Source organism: Hypomesus nipponensis, chromosome 1, assembly GCF_054491055.1.
Source record: "Hypomesus nipponensis isolate SF chromosome 1, ASM5449105v1, whole genome shotgun sequence".
In the NCBI taxonomy this organism is placed as follows: Eukaryota; Metazoa; Chordata; class Actinopteri; order Osmeriformes; family Osmeridae; genus Hypomesus; species Hypomesus nipponensis.
The window spans coordinates 8,283,481-8,309,572 of NC_140361.1; the positions used below are offsets into that span (position 1 = coordinate 8,283,481).

General features: G+C 42.4%; 4 protein-coding genes across 7 annotated transcripts in view; all 4 read left to right on the forward strand.

Moving 5' to 3' along the window:
• The window catches only part of LOC146302353 (protocadherin gamma-C5-like), a 115,390-nt gene that overhangs the window by 61,002 nt on the left and 28,296 nt on the right, over nucleotides 1-26,092 (forward strand). Inside the window, exon 1 of one of the 4 annotated variants that reach the window (XM_084680103.1) lies at nucleotides 3,529-5,916. The exons of 2 other annotated variants lie outside the window; for them this stretch is intronic. In XM_084680103.1, the coding sequence (XP_084536229.1) occupies nucleotides 3,529-5,916 (2,388 nt within the window). Of the gene's footprint in view, nucleotides 1-3,528; nucleotides 5,917-13,719; nucleotides 16,114-26,092 lie in introns of those variants that run through there. One more of the 4 variants, XM_084680271.1, reaches the window with a different exon arrangement.
• LOC146302370 (protocadherin beta-16-like) lies at nucleotides 388-2,790 on the forward strand. Its single transcript, XM_084697597.1, has one exon. The coding sequence runs from the start codon at nucleotides 388-390 to the stop codon at nucleotides 2,788-2,790; it is 2,403 nt and encodes an 800-aa protein (XP_084553723.1).
• On the forward strand, nucleotides 6,702-9,104 carry LOC146302371 (protocadherin gamma-A11-like). Its single transcript, XM_084697610.1, has one exon. The coding sequence runs from the start codon at nucleotides 6,702-6,704 to the stop codon at nucleotides 9,102-9,104; it is 2,403 nt and encodes an 800-aa protein (XP_084553736.1).
• On the forward strand, nucleotides 10,239-12,796 carry LOC146302372 (protocadherin beta-16-like). Its single transcript, XM_084680520.1, has one exon. The coding sequence runs from the start codon at nucleotides 10,332-10,334 to the stop codon at nucleotides 12,780-12,782; it is 2,451 nt and encodes an 816-aa protein (XP_084536646.1). The 5' UTR covers nucleotides 10,239-10,331; the 3' UTR covers nucleotides 12,783-12,796.

Consider the following 26,092-nt stretch of genomic DNA (forward strand, 5'->3'; position numbering starts at 1 on the left):
AATAGTGTTAAATTATTACACATCAAGCAAGTTCAGCATTGGCTGGATAATTCATGTCATAACTGAAGATTTGAATTGACTGCGACTGAATTGTAGTTCAGTGAATTGAACTCATAGGGCCGCTGTTGGCCAGTGTGTTGGGGTTGTAGAGCAGATGTACAGCAGTACCTCCCCCACCAAAATACATTTGAGAGAAAAGAGCATAAACGCACAGTCCGCATTACGTACAGAACAAAAACAAGGAGCTGCAAATATTTTGTTAGTCTATATATTCAATTTCAGAACGTATTTCTCGTCAATGACCTACTTGGGAAAATACTGGATTATACAAGGTTGTATTGTGGATCATTATATATTTATTTGAAACAGGAAATTATGGAAAGAACAATGGCACGGCAAGTACTGTTTTTTATCTCGGTCTTCTCTCTCGGTTCAGTTCACGGACAGGTCAGTTATTCTATTCCTGAAGAAATGGTGAAAGGTTCTTTAGTCGGTAACATAGCGCAGGATTTAGGTTTAGACATAAAGAGACTGAAAGCAGGTAAAGCTCGTATTTATACTGGAGACAGCGCAGAATACATCGAGCTGAATAAAGAAAGGGGAGTCCTCCTCATCAAAGAGAGAATAGACCGTGAAGCGCTCTGCGGTCAGACGACGCCTTGCGCTCTACATTTTCAAGTAATTCTGGACATTCCAATGGAATTATTTAGAGTAACGGTGGAGGTTAAAGACGTAAACGATAATGCTCCAAGTTTTACAAACAGCGAAATGCGTTTTGAAATTAGTGAGTCTGCAGTGTCAGGATCAAAATTCCTTTTAGAGAGAGCTATGGATTTTGATATCGGTACAAATGGTCTCCAAAGCTACTCCTTGACTCCCACGGACAATTTTGTTCTCAAATTACATCATCAGGCAGATGGAAGCAAAAAGGTAGAGATGGTTTTACAAAAACCTTTAGATCGAGAAAAACAAGAACAGATGTCTTTAGTGTTAATAGCAATTGATGGAGGCGACCCCCAATTGTCTGGAACAGTGCAAATACACATTACAGTATTAGATGCAAACGACAATGCCCCGGTTTTTACGCAAGCAATGTATAAGGCGAGCATATCAGAGAATGCATCTAAAGGAACAAGAGTCACAACGGTCAGTGCGACTGATGCAGACAAAGGTTTCAACGGAGTATTGTCCTACCGTATTCCAAAAAGCATGTATACATTAACGGAACTTTTTCACATTGATAAAAATAACGGAGAAGTTACAGTAGTTGGTCAACTTGATTTTGAAAAAAACAAGCAATATCAAATTGACATTGAATCCATAGATAATGGAGGTCTATCCGACTCTAGCAAGATAATTCTTGACGTTGTTGATGTTAATGATAACAGCCCCGTTATCAATGTAATTTCAAAATCAAATGCTATAACGGAGGACTCCCAGCAAAATAAAGTAATTGCCATGATGAGCGTCCAAGACCCAGACTCGGACAATAACGGCAAAGTTAATTGTGGAATAAATGAAAATATCCCTTTTACAATCAAATCATCTCTAAACGGTTTCTATAGTTTAATGACAGACAGTGAATTGGACCGAGAGAGAGCGTCTGAGTACAACATCAGTGTCACATGTTCTGATGAGGGAGTGCCCTCGCTCTCCAGCAGCGTCACTCTCACTTTACAGATATCAGATGTGAATGACAACGCGCCGGTCTTTGAAAGGAGCTCATATGAGGCCTACATTATAGAAAACAACACACCGGGCCTCTCTATATTCACAGTGAAAGCTAACGACGCTGACTGGAACCAGAATGCTCGTGTTTCTTACATACTTGAGGACTCCTCGGTTAACGGAGTGCCCGTCTCCTCATATGTGTCCGTTAGTGCTGATAGTGGAGTCGTCCATGCAGTGCGCTCTTTTGACTACGAGCAGATCAAGGATTTCCATTTTCGTGTAAAAGCGCAGGATGGAGGCTCCCCTCCACTCAGTAGCAATGTGACTGTGAAAATAATGATTCAGGACCAGAACGACAACGCACCACAGGTTCTCTACCCAGTCCAGACTGGCGGCTCTCTGGTGGCTGAAATGGTGCCTCGTTCAGCCGACGTGGGCTATCTGGTCACTAAAGTGGTGGCTGTTGATGTGGATTCTGGACAGAATGCCTGGCTCTCCTATAAACTGCAGAAAGCCACAGACAGGGCGCTGTTTGAAGTGGGCTTACAGAATGGGGAAATAAGAACTGTTCGCCAAGTGACTGATAAAGATACTGTGAAACAAAGGCTCACTGTTGTAGTAGAGGACAACGGGCAGCCCTCTCGTTCAGCTACAGTCAATGTTAACGTGGCGGTGGCGGACAGCTTCCCTGAAGTGCTCTCGGAGTTCACTGACTTTACACACGACAAGGAGTACAATGACAACCTGACTTTTTACTTAGTCTTGGCTTTGGCTGTAGTTTCATTTCTTTTCATCACCTGTTTGGTGGTTATTATATCAGTGAAAATATACAGATGGAGACAGTCTCGTATCCTCTATCATTCCAATCTCCCAGTGATTCCGTATTATCCACCGCGTTACGCAGACACTTTGGGGACGGGAACTCTCCAGCACGTGTACAATTACGAAGTGTGCAGGACGACTGACTCCAGAAAGAGTGACTGTAAGTTCGCCAGACCGGATAGTCAGAACGTCCTGATAATGGACCCCAGCTTGACAGCAACCATGCAGCGGATACAGAGTGAAAAAAGCATCTTGGACGAACCTGATTTTCCGTTAGAGGTGAGTTTTCACATATAAGGTGAATTGTGGGATCTTGAAAACATAACGCACAGTATTTATTATAGCCGTAGCTTAAAACCATTCAGCTCTTAACGACCCCAATATTTATTTCCTCTCTGAGACAACAACACATTTTAGAATCATGCAGCATACACTTTTGTTATTTCATAAAACCAATGTTTAAAAAAAAAGTACTTAAACAATTGCATGAATACCCCCACCTCCAAACACACACACACCTGCTCCTCCTAGACTGATTATGGAATTGTAATGAGGTAAAGAGCACTGGTGACATCGATTTTGTGTAAAAACTATTCTGGCAAATCCGAACACCAAGAAAATATCCTATCTATAACTTTGCCATCGATCTCTATATCAATTTTCTAACAATTGTTCGTGCGTTTAAAACAAAACAATTTTCTTGTTTGCGCTAGCCCATGGCAATTTTATGTGAAGTTTAGTGCATAGGACTCCAAGGGCCGCTGTTGGCCAGAGGGTTGCATTTTAGGTGGCTTACTGCAGTACCTCCCCTCTTTTCTACGTCATGAGATACAGAAAGGGCTGCACGCAGAGCGCACAGTCCGGGTTGCAGAGAAGGACTACTGAGACACCAATCCGGGATTAGTTTGTTCCTTTGGATTGGGTTGTTTTGTTTTTCATACTTGGTTCTGAGTATTAATGAAAATATCACAGAATTTCTTGCGGATTATGATGCCATTGTTGATTCATACCTCCAATTTGACATCGAAGAGAACAATGACACGGCAAGTAGGTCTACTGTTGTTCATCTCGTTCCTCTCTCTCGGTTCAGTGTACGGGCAGGTCAGTTATTCTATTCGTGAAGAAATGGTGAAAGGTTCTTTCGTTGGTAACATAGCGCAGGATTTGGGTTTAGACATCAAACGACTAAAAACAGGAAAAGCTCGTGTACACGTAGGAAATAGCGTAGAGTACATCGAGCTGAATAAAGAAAGGGGAGTCCTTCTGATCAAAGAGAGAATAGACCGCGAGGCGCTCTGTAGACAGACAACGCCTTGTGCTCTACATTTTCAAATACTTTTAGAGAATCCCATAGAATTTTATCGAGTCACAATTGAAATCACTGACATAAATGACAATGCTCCTGTTTTCGACAAAAATGCTATGACATTTGAAATTAGTGAATCAGCTGTTATTGGGGCAAAATTCGTCCTGGAGCGAGCTGTCGATTCTGATATAGGAGAAAATGGACTTCAGAGCTATGCTCTTAAACCTACTGACAATTTTGTTTTGAAGTTACAAAATCAAGTGGATGGAAGTAAAAAGGTTGAGATGGTTTTACAGAAGCCTTTGGATCGAGAGAAACAAGAGCAGATTTCTCTGGTATTAACAGCAGTGGATGGTGGCGAGCCACAGCTGTCTGGAACAGTGCAGATACATGTCACTGTGCTTGATGTCAATGACAATGCACCTACTTTTACGCAAGCGATATACAAAGCTAGTTTGGTTGAAAACTCACCGAGGGGAACATTATTAACTACAGTTAATGCGAGAGATATTGATTATGGATCTAATGGTGTAATCACATACTCCATATCAAGGACCAAAGGAATACAGGAATTGTTTGAAATTGACGAAACTAATGGTGGAGTGCGTTTGATAGGGGAGGTTGATTATGAACTATCAAAACATTACGAAATAGATTTAGAAGCTAAGGATCAGGGTGGCCTTTCAGATTCGAGCAAGTTAATGGTAGACATCATTGACGTGAACGATAATATGCCGATGATTGATTTAATGTCAACGTCACGGTCAGTTCCAGAGGACTCCCCCTCTCAGACAGTTATAGCTGTGATGAGTGTTCACGATCCCGACTCTGATAATAACGGAGTGGTTAGTTGTATTTTGAGTGAAAATATACCGTTTGCAATAAAGTCTACCTCAAACGGATTCTATAGCTTAGTAACAGAAAGTGAATTGGACCGAGAGAGCGCGTCTGAGTACAACATCAGTGTCACGTGTTCTGATGAGGGCGTGCCCTCGCTCTCCAGCATTGTCACTCTCACCTTACATATATCAGATGTGAATGACAATTCGCCTGTCTTTGCGAAGAGCTCATATGAGGCCTACATTATAGAAAACAACACACCGGGCCTCTCAATATTCACAGTGAAAGCCAGAGACGCTGACTGGAACCAGAATGCTCGTGTTTCTTACATACTGGAGGACTCCTCGGTTAACGGAGTTTCCGTCTCCTCATATGTGTCCGTTAGTGCTGACAGTGGAGTCGTCCATGCAGTGCGCTCTTTTGACTTCGAGCAGATCAAACACTTCCAGTTCCACGTAAAAGCGCAGGATGGAGGCTCCCCTCCACTCAGTAGCAATGTGACTGTGAAGATATTGATCCAAGACCAGAATGACAACGCACCACAGGTTCTTTACCCAGTCCAGACTGGCGGCTCTCTGGTGGCTGAAATGGTGCCTCGTTCAGCAGACGTGGGCTATCTGGTCACTAAAGTGGTGGCTGTTGATGTGGACTCAGGACAGAATGCCTGGCTCTCCTATAAACTGCAGAAAGCCACAGACAGGGCGCTGTTTGAAGTGGGCTTACAGAATGGGGAAATAAGAACTGTTCGCCAAGTGACTGATAAAGATACTGTGAAACAAAGGCTCACTGTTATAGTGGAGGACAACGGGCAGCCCTCTCGTTCAGCTACAGTCAATGTTAACGTGGCGGTGGCGGACAGCTTCCCTGAAGTGCTCTCGGAGTTCACTGACTTTACGCACGACAAGGAGTACAACGACAACCTGACTTTTTACTTAGTCTTGGCTTTGGCTGTAGTTTCATTTCTTTTCATCACGTGTTTAGTTGTTATTATATCAGTGAAAATATACAGATGGAGACAGTCTCGCATCCTCTATCATTCCAATCTCCCGGTGATTCCGTATTATCCACCACGTTACGCAGACACTTTGGGGACGGGAACTCTCCAACACGTGTACAATTACGAGGTGTGCAGGACGACTGACTCCAGAAAGAGTGACTGTAAGTTCGCCAGACCCGGTAGTCAGAACGTCCTGATAATGGATCCCAACTTGACAGGAACCATGCAGCGGATACAGAGTGAAAAGAGCCTCCTAGATGAACCAGACTCTCCACTGGAGGTTAGTAAATGTATTTTAGTTTTCTAGCCCATTGGTTTAATAATTCAAAACTATTTCAGCCTTGGCACACCGGATAATAGCCCTATTTCGCGCAAAACATTACAGCACTGTTTCAGCACATAACATGGTCATGGACATCGATTTTACTTCATGTTAACGCAGTAAACACATATTACACCTTCCTTTGTTTCTTTATTTATCTCCCTCACTCTTTATCTTGCTCTTTCTGCGTTTTTTTGTATTTTGATTTTTTTCAATCAAGCACGGATTCCACTTTGATTTTATATCAACTGAGCCATGTAGCCTAAGTCAACCTCCTGAATGTACTACTTGTGTTGCATTATTTGGAGACAGTGATGTTGCCTTATTACACAATGCGAAATAGAGACTTTATTTAGAGTAATCTCCATGGCTACCGTAAAAGTCACATTTCAACCAATTATTTTCCATTTTGATACTTGACTTACAATGTAATTCTTGATAACGAACTCTATGGGCCGCTGTTGGCCAGTGTGTGGTCGTGTCGTACCAAATGTAGTACAGTACCTCCCCCATTACCTCGACATATTAGAGAAAAAGAGCAGGACGCAGAGACCTCAGACCGGGTACTAGATGTCAGTAACGACGAAGAAATCGAGGTGCGATTCCTTTGTTAGACAATTGTCTATATTGAAGTTGTTCTACTTGAATTTTGTCATTCAAAACTAATGGAATATTGGAGAATTGTTTGCGGATAATCACGCTTTTGTTGGATTCATATTTTAGGGGAACATATGGATAGAACAATGACACGGCAAGTACTGTTGCTAATCTCGGTCCTCTCTCTCGGTTCAGTGAACGGGCAGGTCAGTTATTCAATTCCAGAGGAAATGGTAAAAGGCTCTCTGGTAGGTAACATAGCGCAGGATTTAGGATTAGATATAAACAGACTGAAATCAGGCAAAGCTCGTGTTTACACTGGAGGCAGTGCAGAATACATCGAGCTGAATAAAGAAAGGGGAGTCCTCCTCATCAAAGAGAGAATAGACCGTGAAGCGCTCTGCGGTCAGACGACGCCTTGTGCTATACATTTTCAGATTATTTTAGAGAACCCGATGGAATTTTATAGCATCACTATTGAAATTACTGACATAAACGACAATGCTCCTGTTTTTAAAAATAATGAAATTAAATTTAGAATCAGCGAATCTGCCGTTTCAGGAGCAAAATTCGTTTTAGAGAGGGCAATGGACCTTGATGTAGGCATTAATGGCTTACAGAGCTATTCACTGAAACCATCTGATCCTTTTATCTTGAAATTACAAAATCAGCCTGATGGAGGGAAAATTGTCGAAATGGTCCTACAGAAACCATTAGATCGAGAAAGCCAAGAGCATTTATCTTTAGTTTTGACTGCTATAGATGGTGGTGAGCCGCAACTGTCTGGGATCGTACAGATTCACGTAACGGTACTAGATGTTAATGACAATGCCCCTGTTTTTACGCAAGCCGTTTATAAAGCGACCCTAAAAGAAAATTCGATAAAAGGCACAGTTCTAATTACAGTTAGTGCGATTGATTCTGATGAAGGCTCAAATGGTAGGATAGCCTATACCATGTCTAATTCTCTAGATGACGTGTCAGAATTGTTTGAAATGAACAGGGACAGTGGCGAAGTGACATTAATAGGAAATGTTGATTATGAAAAGTCACGGCAATATCAAATACACGTGCAGGCCAGTGATGATGGAGGACTAACCGATTCTTGTAAAATATTGTTGGAAGTTATTGACACAAATGACAACACACCAACAATAAATGTTATGTCAAAATCAAGTGTAATATCTGAAGATATTAAAACAGGAACGGTTGTGACTATGATAAATATTCAAGACTCAGACTCCAATGAAAATGGAAAAGTTCAATGCTCAATTAACGAAAATATTCCATTTATGATTAGATCCACCTCAAATAACTTCTTTAGCTTAGTGACAGATAGTAAATTGGACCGAGAGAGAGCGTCTGAGTATAACATCAGTGTCACGTGTTCTGATGAGGGAGTTCCCTCGCTCTCCAGCAGCGTCACTCTCACCTTAAAGATATCAGATGTGAATGACAACGCGCCGGTCTTTGAGAAGAGCTCATATGAGGCCTACATTATAGAAAACAACACACCGGGCCTCTCAATATTCACAGTGAAAGCCAGAGACGCTGACTGGAACCAGAATGCTCGTGTTTCTTACATACTGGAGGACTCCTCGGTTAACGGAGTGCCCGTCTCCTCATATGTGTCTGTTAGTGCTGATAGTGGAGGAGTCCATGCAGTGCGCTCTTTTGACTACGAACAGATCAAGGATTTCCAGTTCCGCGTAAAAGCGCAGGATGGAGGCTCCCCTCCACTCAGTACCAATGTGACTGTGAAAATAGTGATCCAAGACCAGAACGACAACGCTCCTCAGATTCTGTACCCAGTCCAGACTGGCGGCTCTTTGGTGGCTGAAATGGTGCCTCGTTCAGCAGACGTGGGCTATCTGGTCACTAAAGTGGTGGCTATTGATGTGGATTCTGGACAGAATGCCTGGCTCTCCTATAAACTGCAGAAAGCCACAGACAGGGCGCTGTTTGAAGTGGGCTTACAGAATGGGGAAATAAGAACTGTTCGCCAAGTGACTGATAAAGATGCTGTGAAACAAAGGCTCACTGTTGTAGTGGAGGACAACGGGCAGCCCTCTCGTTCAGCTACAGTCAATGTTAACGTGGCGGTGGCGGACAGCTTCCCTGAAGTGCTCTCGGAGTTCACTGACTTTACGCACGACAAGGAGTACAATGACAACCTGACTTTTTATTTAGTCTTAGCTTTGGCTGTAGTTTCATTTCTATTCATCACGTGTTTGGTGGTTATTATATCAGTAAAAATATACAGATGGAGACAGTCTCGCATCCTCTATCATTCCAATCTCCCGGTGATTCCGTATTATCCACCGCGTTACGCAGACACTTTGGGAACGGGAACTCTGCAGCACGTGTACAATTACGAGGTGTGCAGGACAACTGACTCTAGAAAAAGTGACTGTACGTTCGCCAGACCTGGTAGTCAGAACGTCCTGATAATGGACCCCAACTTGACAGGAACCATGCAGCGGATACAGAGTGAAAAGAGTATCTTAGACGAACCAGACTCGCCATTGGAGGTTAGTCAATTTAATTAAGCTGTTGCCCATTTGTATGATTACTCAAAACAACTTAATCAGAGTTCGCACACTGGTAGGTCATTTCATGCAAAACAACGTTCAGCACTGTGTTAATGGACAGCGACACGATGATTCATTTTTGGAAACATTGACAATGAGCTATAACACCCACTCTCTTGCATTGTTTCTCTCTCTCTCTCTTAAGTCGTCATTAAGTCGTCCTTAAATAAAGCCTCTACATACAATGTTGATAAAGACGAGTTCACAGTGAACAAATCACAAACATCAACTATGAAATTCATGTTGAATATTGAGAAAATTACATCACACAACTTGGTTGACACGAAAATATATAAATTAATGCTTAAAATAAATAAAGAGAGTGATATATATATATATATATATATATATATATATATATATATATATATATATATAATTTATATATTTTCGTGTCAACCAAGTTGTGTGATGTAATTTTCGCAATATTCAACATGAATGTCATAGTTGATGTTTGTGATTTGTTCACTGTGAACTCGTCACTGTGAACTGTGCACTGTGAACTGTGAACTCGACATCAACTATGAAATTCATGTTGAATATTGAGAAAATTACATCACACAACTTGGTTGACACGAAAATATATAAATTAATGCTTAAAATAAATAAAGAGAGTGATATATATATATATATATATATATATATATATATATATATAATTTATATATTTTCGTGTCAACCAAGTTGTGTGATGTAATTTTCGCAATATTCAACATGAATGTCATAGTTGATGTTTGTGATTTGTTCACTGTGAACTCGTCTTTATCAACATTGTATGTAGAGGCTTTATTTAAGGACGACTTAATGAATACCTTGGCGTAACAATGTCATTCACCTTACATCTTTTCATTCGTTTAAATGATGTAGACATGTAATAATTGATAACGAACTCTGTGGGCCGCTGTTGGCTAGTGTGTTGTAGTGTTTGGAGATTTTTTACAGTACCTCCCCCATTACCTCGACATATTAGAAAGAGCAGTACACAAAGCGAACAATCCGGGTAACAGACATCAGCAACGACGGAGAAATGGAGGTTCTAGTCTTTTGTTAGACAATTGTTAGACTATTGGATTTTTCTACTTAGACTTTGGAATTGAAAACGAATGGAACATAGCATAACGGTTTGCTGATTATAATAGCACGTTTGTTGGATTTAAATGTTTTGGGAAAATATCGGATACAACAATGACACGCCATGTACTGTTGTGTGTCTTGGTCCTCTCTCTCGGTCCAGTGCACGGGCAGGTCAGTTATTCAATTTCCGAGGAAATGGTGAAAGGTTCTTTAGTCGGTAACATTGCTCAGGATTTAGGTTTAGATATAAAGAGGTTGAAATCAGGTAAAGCTCGTATTTATACTGGAGACAGCGAAGAATACATCGAGCTGAATAAAGAAAGGGGAATCCTCATCATCAAAGAGAGAATAGACCGTGAGGCGCTTTGCGGACAGACTACTCCTTGCGCTCTTCATTTTCAAATTATTTTAGAGAATCCTATGGAGTTGTACAGTATTACGGTTGAGATCACCGATGTTAATGATAACCCTCCAACCTTTGACAAAAGCGAAGTGAAATTCAAAATTAGTGAGTCTGCAGTCAGTGGGGCTAAATTTGTATTGGAAAGGGCTATGGATCTTGATGTAGGAAATAATGGTCTTCAAAATTACTTGCTCAATCCAACGGACAATTTTGCTCTTAAATTGCATAGCCAAGCAGATGGCAATAAGAATGTTGAAATGGTTTTACATAAACCGTTAGATCGAGAGAAACAGGAGAAGGTTGCGTTAGTATTGACAGCCATAGATGGAGGTGAGCCACAGATGTCTGGAACAATGCAAATACTTATCACCGTATTAGATGTCAATGATAATGCGCCTGTCTTTACTCAGCCGGTGTATAAAGCTACAGTGACAGAAAATGCACCCAAAAGAACAGTGGTAGCGACAGTAAATGCATTAGATGCGGACTATGGTTCAAACGGTAAAATCACGTATTCAATTACAAACACGTTGGATGATGTCCGTAATACGTTTGTTGTAAACGAGGACAGTGGCGAACTTACAGTGATAGGAAGTGTTGATTATGAAAAATCAAGAAATTTCCAAATCAATTTACGAGCAAGCGATGATGGTGGACTAACTGATTCATGCAAAGTAATTATCGATGTTGCTGATATAAATGATAATACACCTAGTATCAATATAATATCGAAATCAAATATTATATCCGAAGATGCCAAAACAGATACGGTCGTAACCATGATCAATGTACAAGACCCAGACTCGGGTGACAATGGCAAAGTCCAGTGTTCCATAAACGAAAACATTCCTTTTCTAATTAAATCAACCTCAACTAACTTTTTCAGCTTAGTAACAGACAGTGAATTGGACCGAGAGAGATCGTCTGAGTACAACATCAGTGTCACGTGTTCTGACGAGGGAGTGCCCTCGCTCTCCAACAGCGTCACTCTCAACTTACAGATATCAGATGTGAATGACAACGCGCCTGTCTTTGAGAAGAGCTCATATGAGGCCTACATTATAGAAAACAACACACCGGGCCTCTCTATATTCACTGTGAAAGCCAGAGACGATGACTGGAACCAGAATGCTCGTGTTTCTTACATACTGGAGGACTCCTCGGTTAACGGAGTTCCCGTCTCCTCATATGTTTCCATTAGTGCTGATAGTGGAGTCGTCCATGCCGTGCGCACCTTTGACTACGAGCAGATCAAGGATTTCCATTTCCGCGTAAAAGCGCAGGATGGAGGCTCCCCTCCACTCAGTAGCAATGTGACTGTGAAAATAATGATCCAGGACCAGAACGACAACGCACCTCAGGTTCTGTACCCAGTCCAGACTGGCGGCTCTCTGGTGGCTGAAATGGTGCCTCGTTCAGCAGATGTGGGCTATCTAGTCACCAAAGTGGTGGCTGTTGATGTGGATTCTGGACAGAATGCCTGGCTCTCCTATAAACTGCAGAAAGCCACAGACAGGGCGCTGTTTGAAGTGGGCTTACAGAATGGGGAAATAAGAACTGTTCGCCAAGTAACTGATAAAGATGCAGTGAAACAAAGGCTCACTGTTGTAGTGGAGGACAACGGGCAGCCCTCTCGTTCAGCTACAGTCAATGTTAACGTGGCGGTGGCGGACAGCTTCCCTGAAGTGCTCTCGGAGTTCACTGACTTTACGCACGACAAGGAGTACAACGACAACTTGACTTTTTACTTAGTCTTGGCTTTGGCAGTTGTATCATTTCTGTTCATCACGTGTTTAGTGGTTATTATATCAGTGAAAATATACAGATGGAGACAGTCTCGTATTCTGTATCATTCCAATCTCCCGGTGATTCCTTATTATCCACCGCGTTACGCAGACACTTTGGGGACGGGAACTCTGCAGCACGTGTACAATTACGAGGTGTGCAGGACGACTGACTCCAGAAAGAGTGACTGTAAGTTCGCCAGACCGGGTAGTCAGAACGTCCTGATAATGGACCCCACCTTGACAGGAACGATGCAGAGGATACAGAGTGAAAAGAGCATCTTAGATGAACCAGACTCTCCACTGGAGGTTAGTAAATGTATTTCAGCGCTAACCCATTTGATCAATATAAATTATACTGTTATAGTAGATTAACGAAGATGTGTAACTTAATCTGATGATTTTGAATTTCAAAGAATGCTCTGCATGATTTGGAGACAGTGACGTTGTTTTGATACACTGCGAAATAGATGCTTCTAAAACTGGTTGTTCCCATCCTTGATTGTGATTGGCTATATCGCGTTCCATGCCGTTGTAAAATCCAGCATAACCTCACAGGTAGTCCTCATAACATTCTTTAACATTCCATATTACTGCGCATCGAATATTTCGAATTGAAAAAGACGGCAAAGATGTCCATCTGGCTGTTGCGTGGCAACGATTTATGTAGGAACTATACTTTGTAGTAGCGGAAGAATGACGGTTTATTATTAAACTATTTTGTTTCTAATTGTTTTTATTGATGAAACCATATCAAACATTTGTAGTAACAGTTTTAAAAAGCAATAAGCCCCGCGAGTCCGTGGTTTACTCCGCTTCGCGTCGTGGCTAACAACTCCCCTTACCTGTTCTAAAATCAGCGTAAACCACGGCCTCTTGGGGCTTATTATTTAATTTAGTTATGGACCGCTCATGGCTACCTTGACGTCACAATATACCTTCAACTCGTAGTTTTTTTTTTTTTTTTCATTCTGATACTTCACTTATCTATTTCGACATAACATGTAGTTCATAATAACGAACTCTATGGGCCGCTGTCGGCCAGTGTGTTGCAGCAGATTTAAAACAGTACCACTCCCATTACCTCAATATATTATAGAGAAAAAGCAGGACACAGAGCACAGAGCGCACAGTCCGGGTAACAGACATCAGTATAGCGACCAAGAAACCGATGTGCGAGTCTTTTGTTAAATAAGTGTCTATATTGGAATTGTTCTACTTTGACTTTGGCACTGAAAACGAATGGAAGGTTGCAGAACTGTTTCCGAATATTCACACAATTTGGATTAATAAGTTAGGTGAAAATATATCGGAGAGAACAATGATACGGCAAGTACGGTTGTTCATCTTGGTCCTCTCTCTCGGTTCAGTGCACGGGCAGGTTAGTTATTCCATCCCCGAGGAAATGGTGAAAGGCTCACTAGTAGGTAACATAGTGCAGGATTTAGGTTTAGATATAAAGCGACTGAAATCAGGTAAAGCTCGTATTTATACTGGAGACAGCACAGAATACATCGAACTGAATGAAGAAAGTGGAGTCCTTCTCATCAAAGAGAGAATAGACCGTGAAGCTCTCTGCGGACAGACGACGCCTTGCGCTTTACATTTTCAGATTATTCTTGAAACCCCAATGGAACTTTACAGTATAACAATCGAGATTACAGACATTAATGATAATCCTCCTATTTTTGAAAAAAGTGAAGTACAATTCAAAATCAGTGAATCTGCTGTTAGCGGAGCTAAATTTGATTTAGAAAGGGCAACAGACCTTGATGTTACCATCAACGGCCTCCAAAGCTATGTGCTTAAACCTACGGATAATTTTATACTAAAATCGCAGAACCAAGCTGATGGTAGCAAGAGCGTTGAGATGATCTTACAGAAACCCCTAGATCGAGAGAAACAGGAGAAGCTTGCATTAGTACTTACAGCCATAGATGGAGGCGAGCCGCAGATGTCTGGAACAATGCAAATACTCATCACCGTATTAGACGTCAATGACAATGCGCCTGTTTTTACTCAGCCTGTGTATAAAGCTACAGTGACAGAGAACGCTCCAAAAGGTGCACTTATTCGCGTGGTCAGTGCAGTAGATGCAGACCATGGATCAAATAGTAAGATAACATATTCAATCAGAAACAATCAAGAACATACGCGCGGAATGTTTGAGGTTAACGAGGAGACAGGCGAGGTTAGGTTGATTGGTAATGTTGATTATGAAAAGGTCCAACATTTTCAGATACATTTACGTGCAAGCGATGAAGGAGGACTCACAGATTCGTGTAAACTAATTGTTGATGTCGTTGATATGAATGATAATAAGCCTACGATCAATATAATGTCGAAATCCAACGTGATATCCGAAGATGCCAAACCTGAAACTGTCGTAACAATGATTAACATTCAAGACCCTGACTCAAGTGAGAATGGCAAAGTCCAATGTTTCATAAACGACAATATTCCATTCATAATGAAGTCTACGTCAAATAATTTCTACAGTTTAATAACAGAGAGTGAATTGGACCGAGAGACAGCGTCTGAGTATAACATCAGTGTCACGTGTTCTGATGAGGGCGTGCCCTCGCTCTCCAACAGCGTCACTCTCACCTTACAGATATCAGATGTGAATGACAACGCGCCGGTCTTTGAGAGGAGCTCATATGAGGCCTACATTATAGAAAACAACACACCGGGCCTCTCTATATTCACAGTGAAAGCCAGAGACGCTGACTGGAACCAGAATGCTCGTGTTTCTTACATACTGGAGGACTCATCGGTTAACGGAGTGGGCGTCTCCTCATATGTTTCCATTAGTGCTGATAGTGGAGTCGTCCATGCAGTGCGCTCTTTTGACTACGAGCAGATCAAGGATTTCCAGTTCCGTGTAAAAGCGCAGGATGGAGGCTCCCCTCCACTCAGTAGCAATGTGACTGTGAAGATATTGATCCAAGACCAGAATGACAACGCACCACAGGTTCTTTACCCAGTCCAAACTGGCGGCTCTCTGGTGGCTGAAATGGTGCCTCGTTCAGCAGATGTGGGCTATCTGGTCACTAAAGTGGTGGCTGTTGATGTGGACTCTGGACAGAATTCCTGGCTCTCCTATAAACTGCAGAAAGCCACAGACAGGGCGCTGTTTGAAGTGGGCTTACAGAATGGGGAAATAAGAACTGTTCGGCAAGTGACCGATAAAGATGCAGTGAAACAAAGACTCACTGTTGTAGTGGAGGACAACGGGCAGCCCTCTCGTTCAGCTACAGTCAATGTTAACGTGGCGGTGGCGGACAGCTTCCCTGAAGTGCTCTCGGAATTCACTGACTTTACGCACGACAAGGAGTACAACGACAACCTGACATTTTACTTAGTCTTGGCTTTGGCTGTAGTTTCATTTCTTTTCATCACGTGTTTGGTGGTTATTATATCAGTGAAAATATACAGATGGAGACAGTCTCGTATCCTCTATCATTCCAACCTTCCGGTGATTCCTTATTATCCACCGCGTTACGCAGACACCTTGGGGACGGGAACATTGCAGCATGTGTACAATTACGAGGTGTGCAGGACGACTGACTCCAGAAAAAGTGACTGTAAGTTCCCCAGACCGGGTAGTCAGAACGTCCTGATAATGGACCCCAGCTTGACAGGAACCATGCAGCGGATACAGAATGAAAAGAGCATCTTAGATGAACCAGACTCTCCACTGGAGGTTAGTAAATGTATGTCAATGTCAGCCTATTGGTTCAGTCATTCAAAACTATGTGTTTTCGCACACCAAATGTATTTCAAATCAAACGGGAATCTTCAAGTCATTCCGTAATACCTGCCCCTTTACGCTGACATAGGATTAACAGGTACTCTCAGACTTGTTTAATTATGACGTATGTGGGACGATTGACTCTCAGACTAGTGACATTAAATACGTCAGACCTTGACCTTCCAGTCAGAGTATCATTAGTCTGGTACACAGTGGTAGACAGACTCTCTCTTACACGCAAAGAGACAAGCTGACTAAAGATGATGGTGCCCAGGTGAGAAAATGAGTTTCCTACACTTGAGACGGATAGTGTTTATACTGTGAACTTGTTGTTGTCATAAAGGTTTACAGCTATCCATTCCCTTTGATATTTGACACAGGTCAATTCCTTAAAGTAAATTATTATTTTACGATTTTATTTTTTATTCTTGTTTCGCGATCTTCAAAACTAATACGGGAATCAGTCAATAGAGGAGTCAGATGGCTGAGCGGTGAGGGAGTCGGGCTAGTAATCAGAAGGTTGACGTTCAAATGACGTTGTGTCCTTGTGCACTTCACCTTACCTACCTAACCCTCACCCTAGGGGGGAATGTCCCTGTACTTACTGTAAGTCGCTCTGGATAAGAGCGTCTGCTAAATGACTAAATATTAATATAAAAATATAAATATAATACTACATTTCTGCAGTATTTATTTAGGACGGTAAGTGCCGCTGTTGGTTAGTGCGAGAATAATAGCTAATCTCAATGCCCTTCCTCTCCTCCCCTCTTCACAACAGCGCAGCGCTTTTCTTCCTCCATACCTTCTTGAGCTAGCCAACAAAACCATAGCTCAATTCTTTGGTTGGGGACTCTACTAGAATCATTTTTTATCCATTGCGGAGATATTAGTGTTTTCGCTGACACCACCATTGGCAGAGAGAAATGTTTTTTGGTTGTCGTGGCTCAAGGAGCATCGCCTCCCAGATCTGGAGATGGCCGGGACAGCTGCTGTTTCTCTTCTTTGTTACTAAGATAGCTTTTGGACAGATTCGTTATTCCATTCCCGAGGAAATGTCGAAGGGTTCGCTCGTGGGGAATATTGTGCAGGACGTAGGTCTGGATGTTAAGAGGCTCAAATCTGGCCGAGCTCGGATATTTACCGAGGACAGCAGTGAGTACATCGGTCTGAATACAGAGAAAGGGACGTTGGTGGTAAAAGAAAGGATAGACAGAGAGGAGCTCTGCGGCCAATTATCTCCATGTTCTCTGCATTTCCAAATCATACTAGAAAACCCGATGGAGTTGCATCGAATTGACGTGGAAATATTGGATATTAATGATAATGCTCCTTTATTTGCGAAGAAGGAAATACAGTTTGAAATCAGTGAATCTGCAGCCCCCGGTGCTAGATTCTCATTAGACAGTGCTAAAGATCCTGATGTTGCGTTGAATACACTCCAAACATACACCCTGAAGCCGAGTGATAATTTTAAATTAAATACACTATCCCGTCCTGATGGTACAAAATATGTTGAAATGGTGCTTCAAACAGCCCTTGACAGGGAAAAGGTTGAGGAGCACATGCTAACATTAACTGCATACGACGGCGGTAGCCCTCATAAATCTGGATCGGTAAAAATTAACGTTATTGTCTTAGATGCAAACGACAACGCGCCTTCTTTTAGTCAGTCTGTTTACAGTGTAACATTACCTGAGAATACGTCTGAGGGAACCATAGTCATAGGCGTAAGTGCAACTGACGCAGATCAAGGATTAAATGGCGACGTAACCTATTCGTTTTCTCAAAGTACCGATAGTGCATCCGATTTGTTTAACATTGACGCATTTTCAGGGGAAATAACCGTTAATGGTGAACTTGACTTTGAGAAATGGAAACAGTATGAACTAAATGTCGAGGCGAAAGACAAATGGGGTTTGACAGACACCAGTAAGGTGCTCATTGAAATGACTGACGTCAACGACAATGCACCCCTTATTAGCATAATTTCCTTCTCCAACCCCATCCCCGAAGACTCGCCACCAGAGACTGTTATAGCGATGTTTAACATCAAAGATTTAGATTCCGGGAAAAACGGACAAGTTAAATGTTCCATCAGTCGAGATTTACCCTTTCGGATAAAGTCTTCATCTTCAAATTTCTATAGCTTAGTGTCTGATGAAGTTTTAGACCGCGAAACAGTTCCTGAGTATAACATAACAATCACGGCCACAGATGAGGGCTCTCCCTATTTTTCCACGAACAAGACTCTGACACTGAGAATATCAGATGTCAATGATAACGCCCCACTGTATCCTAATCAATCTTACACAGCTTACATTCGTGAAAACAACTCTCCTGGCACGTCGATCTTGTCTGTTAAAGCCAGCGACAGAGACACCAACAACAACGCGCGCATTTCCTATTTTCTAGAGGATTATCAAGTGAATGGAGTTTCAGCCACATCTTATATCTCAGTGAATGCAGAGAGCGGAGAGATTCTAGCCCTGCGTTCTTTTGATTATGAGCAAATAAAGGAGTTCCAAATTCGCGTCAAAGCGCAGGATGGAGGCTCCCCTCCACTCAGCAGCAATGTGACTGTGAAAATTATGATCCAAGACCAGAACGACAACGCACCTCAGGTTCTGTACCCTGTCCAGACTGGCGGCTCTCTGGTGGCTGAAATGGTGCCTCGTTCAGCAGACGTCGGCTATCTGGTCACTAAAGTGGTGGCTGTTGATGTGGACTCTGGACAGAATGCCTGGCTCTCCTATAAACTGCAGAAAGCCACAGACAGGGCGCTGTTTGAAGTGGGCTTACAGAATGGGGAAATAAGAACTGTTCGCCAAGTGACCGATAAAGATGCAGTGAAACAAAGACTCACTGTTGTAGTGGAGGACAACGGGCAGCCCTCTCGTTCAGCTACAGTCAATGTTAACGTGGCTGTGGCGGACAGCTTCCCTGAAGTGCTCTCGGAGTTCACTGACTTTACGCACGACAAGGATTACAACGACAACCTGACTTTTTACTTAGTCTTGGCCTTGGCTGTAGTTTCATTTATGTTTATTATGTCTATCATAGCCATCCTGTCAGTGAAATGCTACAGGTGGAGACGTGAGCGCATGTTCTATAAATCCAACGCGAATCTTCCGGTCATTCCGTACTACCCGCCCCTTTACGCTGACGTAGGAGGGGCAGGTACATTGAAGCATGTGTTTAATTACGAAGTGTGTGGGACGACTGATTCGACAAAGAGTGACATTAAATACGTCAGGCCTTTCAGCCAGAGCATGTTGAGCGTTGACATAAATGGCACCATGACGGTGCCAAGGCCAAGCAAGGGCACGGAGGATGTGATGTCAGAGGTGAGCCACGGTCGGCATTTGCTCTTACACCATAACTATGATTTGACCAACCATATTGTAACTATCTTATCTGGTGGGCTAACTTTTATCTTAGTGCTAGTGCTTCAGTTAGAATACACTTATTTTAATATCATAAACCCATAACAATCATAATATACTTTTGTATTTGTTTGTTTCTTGCCTTTCATGGCTTTGGTCCATGTTTTAATCTACAAACAACATTAGGCAGTTACATATGTATTTTACTGCAGCTATCAGAGACATTATATTCATTGCATGTAAGATGTGTAGAACAGTATTTAAGTTTTTCCCAATTCCTCTGTTGAATAGTGGCAATAGTACTGATAGAGTGATATCATTATCTTTAACATGTCATTTTATGCATAGGTTAAGGTACATATCATGTAAGCGATGCTATTCATCTATAGAAATAGATGCCATTACAGAGAGGTAGAGAAAGCCATATTAGAAGGATAATTACTGTATAATATGCTCATAGAAACAACTGTTTTGATAACAGGTCTGGAACATGTAGGAGAAACAGGGCTGGACTGCTGCAGTAGAAAAGCATCACTGCAGTCTTTTTTTCACCCACATCCCTTGCTCCATCTCTCCTACACACACAGTGCACTATTTCTCACTGACCTAGTTCCCTCCCTCACACGCTGCTGTGATATTCTTGGCACTGAGCTATATGCTTACAGAGAAAGATGGAGTAAAGGATGGTCAGAGATGCTACAGGAGAGAGAAAGATGGGGAATAATAAAAAAAGGAGGAGGGAGAGATGGGCTTGACTGGCAGAAAGGGGGATGGGAAGAATGGAGGACATGTGAGGAGAGGAAGGGACTGCTGCTTGCAGGGAGTCGGAGAATTAGAGAAAGAGAGAGAGAGAGAGAGAGGGAGAGGGAGAGGGAGAGGGAGAGGGAGGAGGAACACTTGTGGTAGCTGGCCTTCTCTCCACACCATCCATGTGCTGCTCCCCAGCTGTGTTAGTGATGCACGGCAGCCATTTTGAACCACAGCCTCTCTTTGTTGTCAGAGGAGCGTTCCGGCGTGGAGAGGAGGGTTATGTAAACAACATTAGTGATTGACTGGGGAGCAGAATGTGGTGTGTGAGACCTGGATGACAGATAGAGAGATGAGACAAGTCTAAATGACAATAAATGAAACATCATGGGGATGTTAATACAGTCAGTAATGTATGTATTATGTATCATTAACGTATGTAGAATGAATGTATTGCAGTGAATCAGCACAGTGGGTTTGACACAGAGTGAAAGAGAGAAAGAGAAACAACCCATCTGATATAGGGAGAAAAGAATTTGGAAAAATACTGCCATATGGCTGTGTGGTCCAACAAAAGAGGGTGGTGATTCCCCGACTGCTGAAGTTTTTCCTTGATACTCTTCTCCCTCCATCTTTACAACTGGCTGCCCCTTAAAGGGAGGTCATTATGATGCATATCCCCCCGTAATGTGACCCCTAGGTCTTTATATTTACCATGGGGGGGAGGGGTGGGGGTTAGGTCACATCATAAATTGTGAGTGAGGAAAGAGTAACTGTCCTTATGTGTAGAGAGACTCCACATGGATAGACTGTTTGGCCAGCTTCGGCTCTCAGTGAACATACTGAAGATGGTCATTTAGTAGTGAATTCTTTGTCAGTTTCAGTGAGTTCTGAGTAAATATATTTGCTTTGTGAGTGGCAGAGCTTACAAAAACATATAGGCCTACTTATTTTACAATAGTCTTTGTGCTTTTGGTGTGCAGAGACTGGTATACACCTCTCATTAACACCACTCACAACCTTAGGTTTTACAGTGTCAATCTGGTAAATTCTGGAAGCAGTCTATCATCATTAATGTCCCACATCTGTGTCCGCTTTACCTATGAAGACCGTGGTTTAACCATCAAGGAGCGTTCTCAGGCTTGTTAGCCAGGAAAGCTTTTACAGGAGGTAGTAAATCCTGGTCCCTGTAGTGTCTCTGCGGGGGTCAGAGACCCCAGACATCCAAAGCACCCCTCCTTCTGCTCTTGATTGGTTTGGTCCAGTAGATACTTTTGTGTGTTTAGATTTGGTCATTTCCAACATCTCCCTCCAATTGTACCTAACTTTCCCACTATACTACAATGTTCAAAGTACAAAGCAATGTTCTAGTTCTTGTAAAGTGAGTCGTTCATTTTGGGAAACCTGAACATGAAAACCTGTCATTATCTTTTCCTGCTTTGAAGCTGTTGGCTGTTATTCGCTGCCATTTTGGATCTAGCATCAAGCAACATACCTGTAGTTTCCCAAACATGTGTCTTTCCACAGTGCTATCATTTGAAGCTGCTCCCCCACATCCCCTAGGCCATTGTTTATCTACTGTACTTCCTTCCTGGATGGCCCAGCCGTCTGGAGAGCAGCTGTCAGTGTATTAGTGTGTCTTAAGAACAGCATCTGTGTGTGTGTGTGTGTGTATGTGGTGAGCTTGATAGAGTCTAAGATGTTTGTTTCAGAGTATGTTGTCCCCTACATAGTATAAAGTGAGTGTGGTTAGAAGTTCTAATCCTCAAAAATCTGCTTGAGTACATCAGATATTTGATTAGATCCTATGGATGTTGTTGGATTATTTGAGTGTGACCCAGTATCTGCACTCAAAACCCATGTACCATATGTTCCCATACTGTAAGCACTTCATTGTAGTGAAAGTGGTTTGTGGTCAGCATCCCAATACTTGCTGCTCTCGGCAGTCACTTGCTTGATGAGTCACATGATGCTTCCCGTTTAGCTTTAGTAACTAGGACAGGCAACTGTAACTCTCCCACATACCAAGACACAGGAAATGAAGCATTCAAATGGGCACTGTTCTATACAATATTAGTTCCAGTAGTAAAGCCCTGTGAGTCTGAACATACTGATCCCCTGAAAGGGATTACACCAGGGATTATTTAGGGCAGAGTGACGGTGGGGCAACTCCAGACTTGGGTTACATACAAACACACACACACACTTATACACTCACATGTAAACAAATACACATACATACTCATACATACACAAATTACCACCAGTAGAAACAAGAACAGGAATACACATTCAAATAGAAACACTTCCTTGTTGGATGTTGGATGTGTTGTCTTTGCTGTCTCTGATCCAGTTGACTGCTGGGTCCCGTCACGGTCTTTTTGCTGTGATCTGAAACCAGGTCAAGTGACTCATTGAGTCAAGGCCTGGGGCTGAACCCCACCACACACTGGAGGAAAAAGACTTGGTACTACAGTTGGGTTCAGTGTGACTTTCAGGGTTAGCACCATGAGGAATGTCAATGTGATTGGTGTGATTGGTGTGATTACTTTATAAAGAAGAGATTTGATCATGAGGATGTGTGTGAGCGTGTCAAAGGCCTTTCAGTGGTTGTACTTTCTCCTCTATCCCACACTAAAGATTTAGCCTGTCCTTGTCTCTTTCTCGTTCCTTCTCTGCCTCCCCCCTTCCCCTCTCTCCAGCTGCACCATTCTGCTGCAGATGAGAGAGAGAGAGAGAGAGAGAGAGAGAGAGAGAGAGAGAGAGAGAGAGAGATAGAGAGAGAGAGAGAGAGAGAGAGAGCCTGATCTGAACATGTTGTCCCTTTTTGTGTGCCATGATACATATTTGGGTCCATAATTAAACCTGTGTATGTCTCTATGTGTTTGTCACAGCTGAACTGTATCTCTAGATGAACATCAGACATGACATCAGTATGTTTCTCCAGTTAGATAACATTGTGTCGCTCCTTTCTGAATGACATTCATTGCTACCTTACTGTTACTGTCAGTGGCAAGAAAATATGTATTATGAAATGATAAGGTTTGCGTGAGAGATATCTCTTGTACGCATCCGGCACCAACACCTCATCTCCTTTTCTTTCTCTCGTTCATTCCTTTCTTTCTTCCACTCTGCTGTTTTCAATCGAGGTCTTTTTTTCATCACAGCCAGCTCCCTGGAAGAGAGGTGGGATGTGTTGCCACAGCAACAAGCTGACTCACTGGCAGGACTGTACCATTGTTGGCTGAGCCACAGGGGGGCAGCAGCAGATACAAGCAGTTGTAGCTACTGGGAGGGTAGGGAGACACCCCTGTTTGGGGGCACTGTTCCCAGCCTCCAGGTCTGATAGGTGGGTGAAGAGGGAGAGTGTTGGGGTGTGGGGGTGGGGATTTTTACCTCTCTGTGTCAGATGGATACTGCCCTTCCTGCTTGTTTTCACAGATTAGGAAATGGCTGAAAAGACGATCTTGTTATAGACTAGGTTGTATTAAAAATAATAAACTGGCAGCTTCAATTTTGTTCCATATATTTTGCTTTATTAATATGTTTTTAAAGCAATGTAATCTTAATTTATCCATATAATTACCAAACACACAAACACATACACTGTGTCTAGCAGGTCCTCATCTATTATTCTGGTCTGTTCTGCAGCTTTTGCTTTGTTCTGCCTAGCTGAATCCACAGTCCCACACAGAGCTCATTAATAAAGCATATCCTATCCATGGGCATCGCCTCGAGTCCCCCTGCTGTTACCTTATGGGTTTTGCAGGCTGCAGGGGAGTGTTCTGCCACAGTGTTCTGTGTTCTGTTTCTGATGATCTGGGTTCTACAGGTCTGGATTATGCAGATCTGGGTTCTGTAAAGCTCGGTTTTGCATCTCAGGCTTGTTATTGCAGATGTTTTTTCTAAGTCAGTGGTGGGATTGTATTTCTCTTTCACTATTTTTTGAATTTTGCATACTTCTCTTATACCGTGTCTCCTCTATATCCCTGTCACTCTCTTCATCATTCATTCTCTGAATCCCTCACACGCTACACAAAGACCCTTTGTACATTTAATTGATTTAACAAATAATTGCTTTTTTTGCTTTCATACTTTACTCTGAAGTATCACAACACATACATGCACACAAGACTCACACAAACAAACACAGCACAGTGTTGTCAAGTGACATTTACTTTCACATGTCAGTTAATAAACATGACCACCAGCTTATGTTGAAACTGTAAGTGCATAATCATTGTGGTTTGGACGGTAAGTATCAGGTCTGGGTGTGTCCAGAGTCAAACTTGACATGTGGTCCACCACACTAACCAACATCTCTTCTTCTCTCTTTCTTCTCCTCCATGTCCTCCCTCCTCTGCTGCTGCTGCCTCTCCTGTTCTCCTTCCTCCAATCAAGGTAAGAGATATTCTCTGTCATCATGAATACACTGTCAGGAACATGCACAGGACACATATTCATTATTATAAGAGTTGTGACTGACTGAATGGTTGTCTGGCCAGCTGACAGTCTGGCTGACTTATACACAGATTGAATGACTGACTGACTGACTGGCTGACTGATTTACATGACAACCAGACAGGTTAAGAGACACATGGATAACTAGCATAAGCAATCGATATGGTCCTTCTATATACAGTATGTCCAGGATACTTACTGACTGACAAGACAACATGAGAACACATAAACCACATGCACATATGTCGTGAAACCCATGCATCTATACAAGGAGGCTGAAACCAAAAACACAATGTGACCTGAATGCGTGTGAGTCTGGGTGTCATGTAGGCCTATGAAGATAATGTAGATGACCACATTGCCATTTCAATGGACTTCTCTGCACATGGTGTGTTTGCACAGGGCATGATGAAGTGTTCCTTCAGTTAGGACTACTGAACAACAAAACGTTCCTCATGTATTATGAAACATTTTGGAACACAAATTCAGGGTTTTATTTACAGGTTATTTGTATGTACTTTATGCACTAAAGCAGTCAGGTCTGCCTCTGTCTTAATATGAATTTAGAGCGATGGGAAGGAGGGAGATGGTGCGTTGTTTTGTTGTTAAGCTTGGCTTTGTTTGCCGAGGGGCCACGCGGCTGCTCTTTTTGTTTTCAAACATGCAGCAGCATGAGCGAGCCGCCTGTGTGGCGCTGTTCACCCATGTGGTGCTGAAATCTGAATCCAGAGCTCTCTCTCTCGCTGTCTCCCTCTCTCTCTCTAAACTAAATCGCATAGTTACATTAATTTGACATGATCTATATTATTTACAGTCACTGCTCTTATAATCATATAATTGTACAGTGGTTTGCTTCTTTTTAGAATCAATGCCTTGATATTTCTGAAAATCTGACTGGTGTTGCTTTGTTGCTAGGCAGATATAGTATTCTGACATAATCATGCACCGCTATGGATTGACTTTGATTGGTGGCTCGTACCCGTACGTCACAGGATTTTACAGCAACGCAGGGCTGTTAAACTGTCAGGTTGTAATCAAATCGCGTGATGGAATCATTTGTGTGTGCACGTCTCTCTCACCTCCCGACTTTGTGTATTTGTAACTGTGCGGATGAGAGAGACGTAGATAGAGGTAATGCATGAGAGAGAGAGAGAGAGAGAGAGAGAGAGAGAGAGAGAGAGAGAGAGAGGAGAAGTACATAGAAAATACGTCCCTCTCTCTTCACTTGCCCTACAGACCTCCATACGGGTATTTTTACGCCGACTCGTGCTGAAAGCATTACTATGATCCACGTGGGGCGCTTTGCTGACGTGTGTACACTGCACTTACTGTGTCTTACC

What these genes read in the sequence shown, in the direction of transcription:
- LOC146302372 (XM_084680520.1), top strand. Translation starts at nt 10,332, where the DNA reads ATGACACGCCATGTACTGTTGTGTGTCTTGGTCCTCTCTCTCGGTCCA.
- LOC146302371 (XM_084697610.1), top strand. Translation starts at nt 6,702, where the DNA reads ATGACACGGCAAGTACTGTTGCTAATCTCGGTCCTCTCTCTCGGTTCA.
- LOC146302370 (XM_084697597.1), top strand. Translation starts at nt 388, where the DNA reads ATGGCACGGCAAGTACTGTTTTTTATCTCGGTCTTCTCTCTCGGTTCA.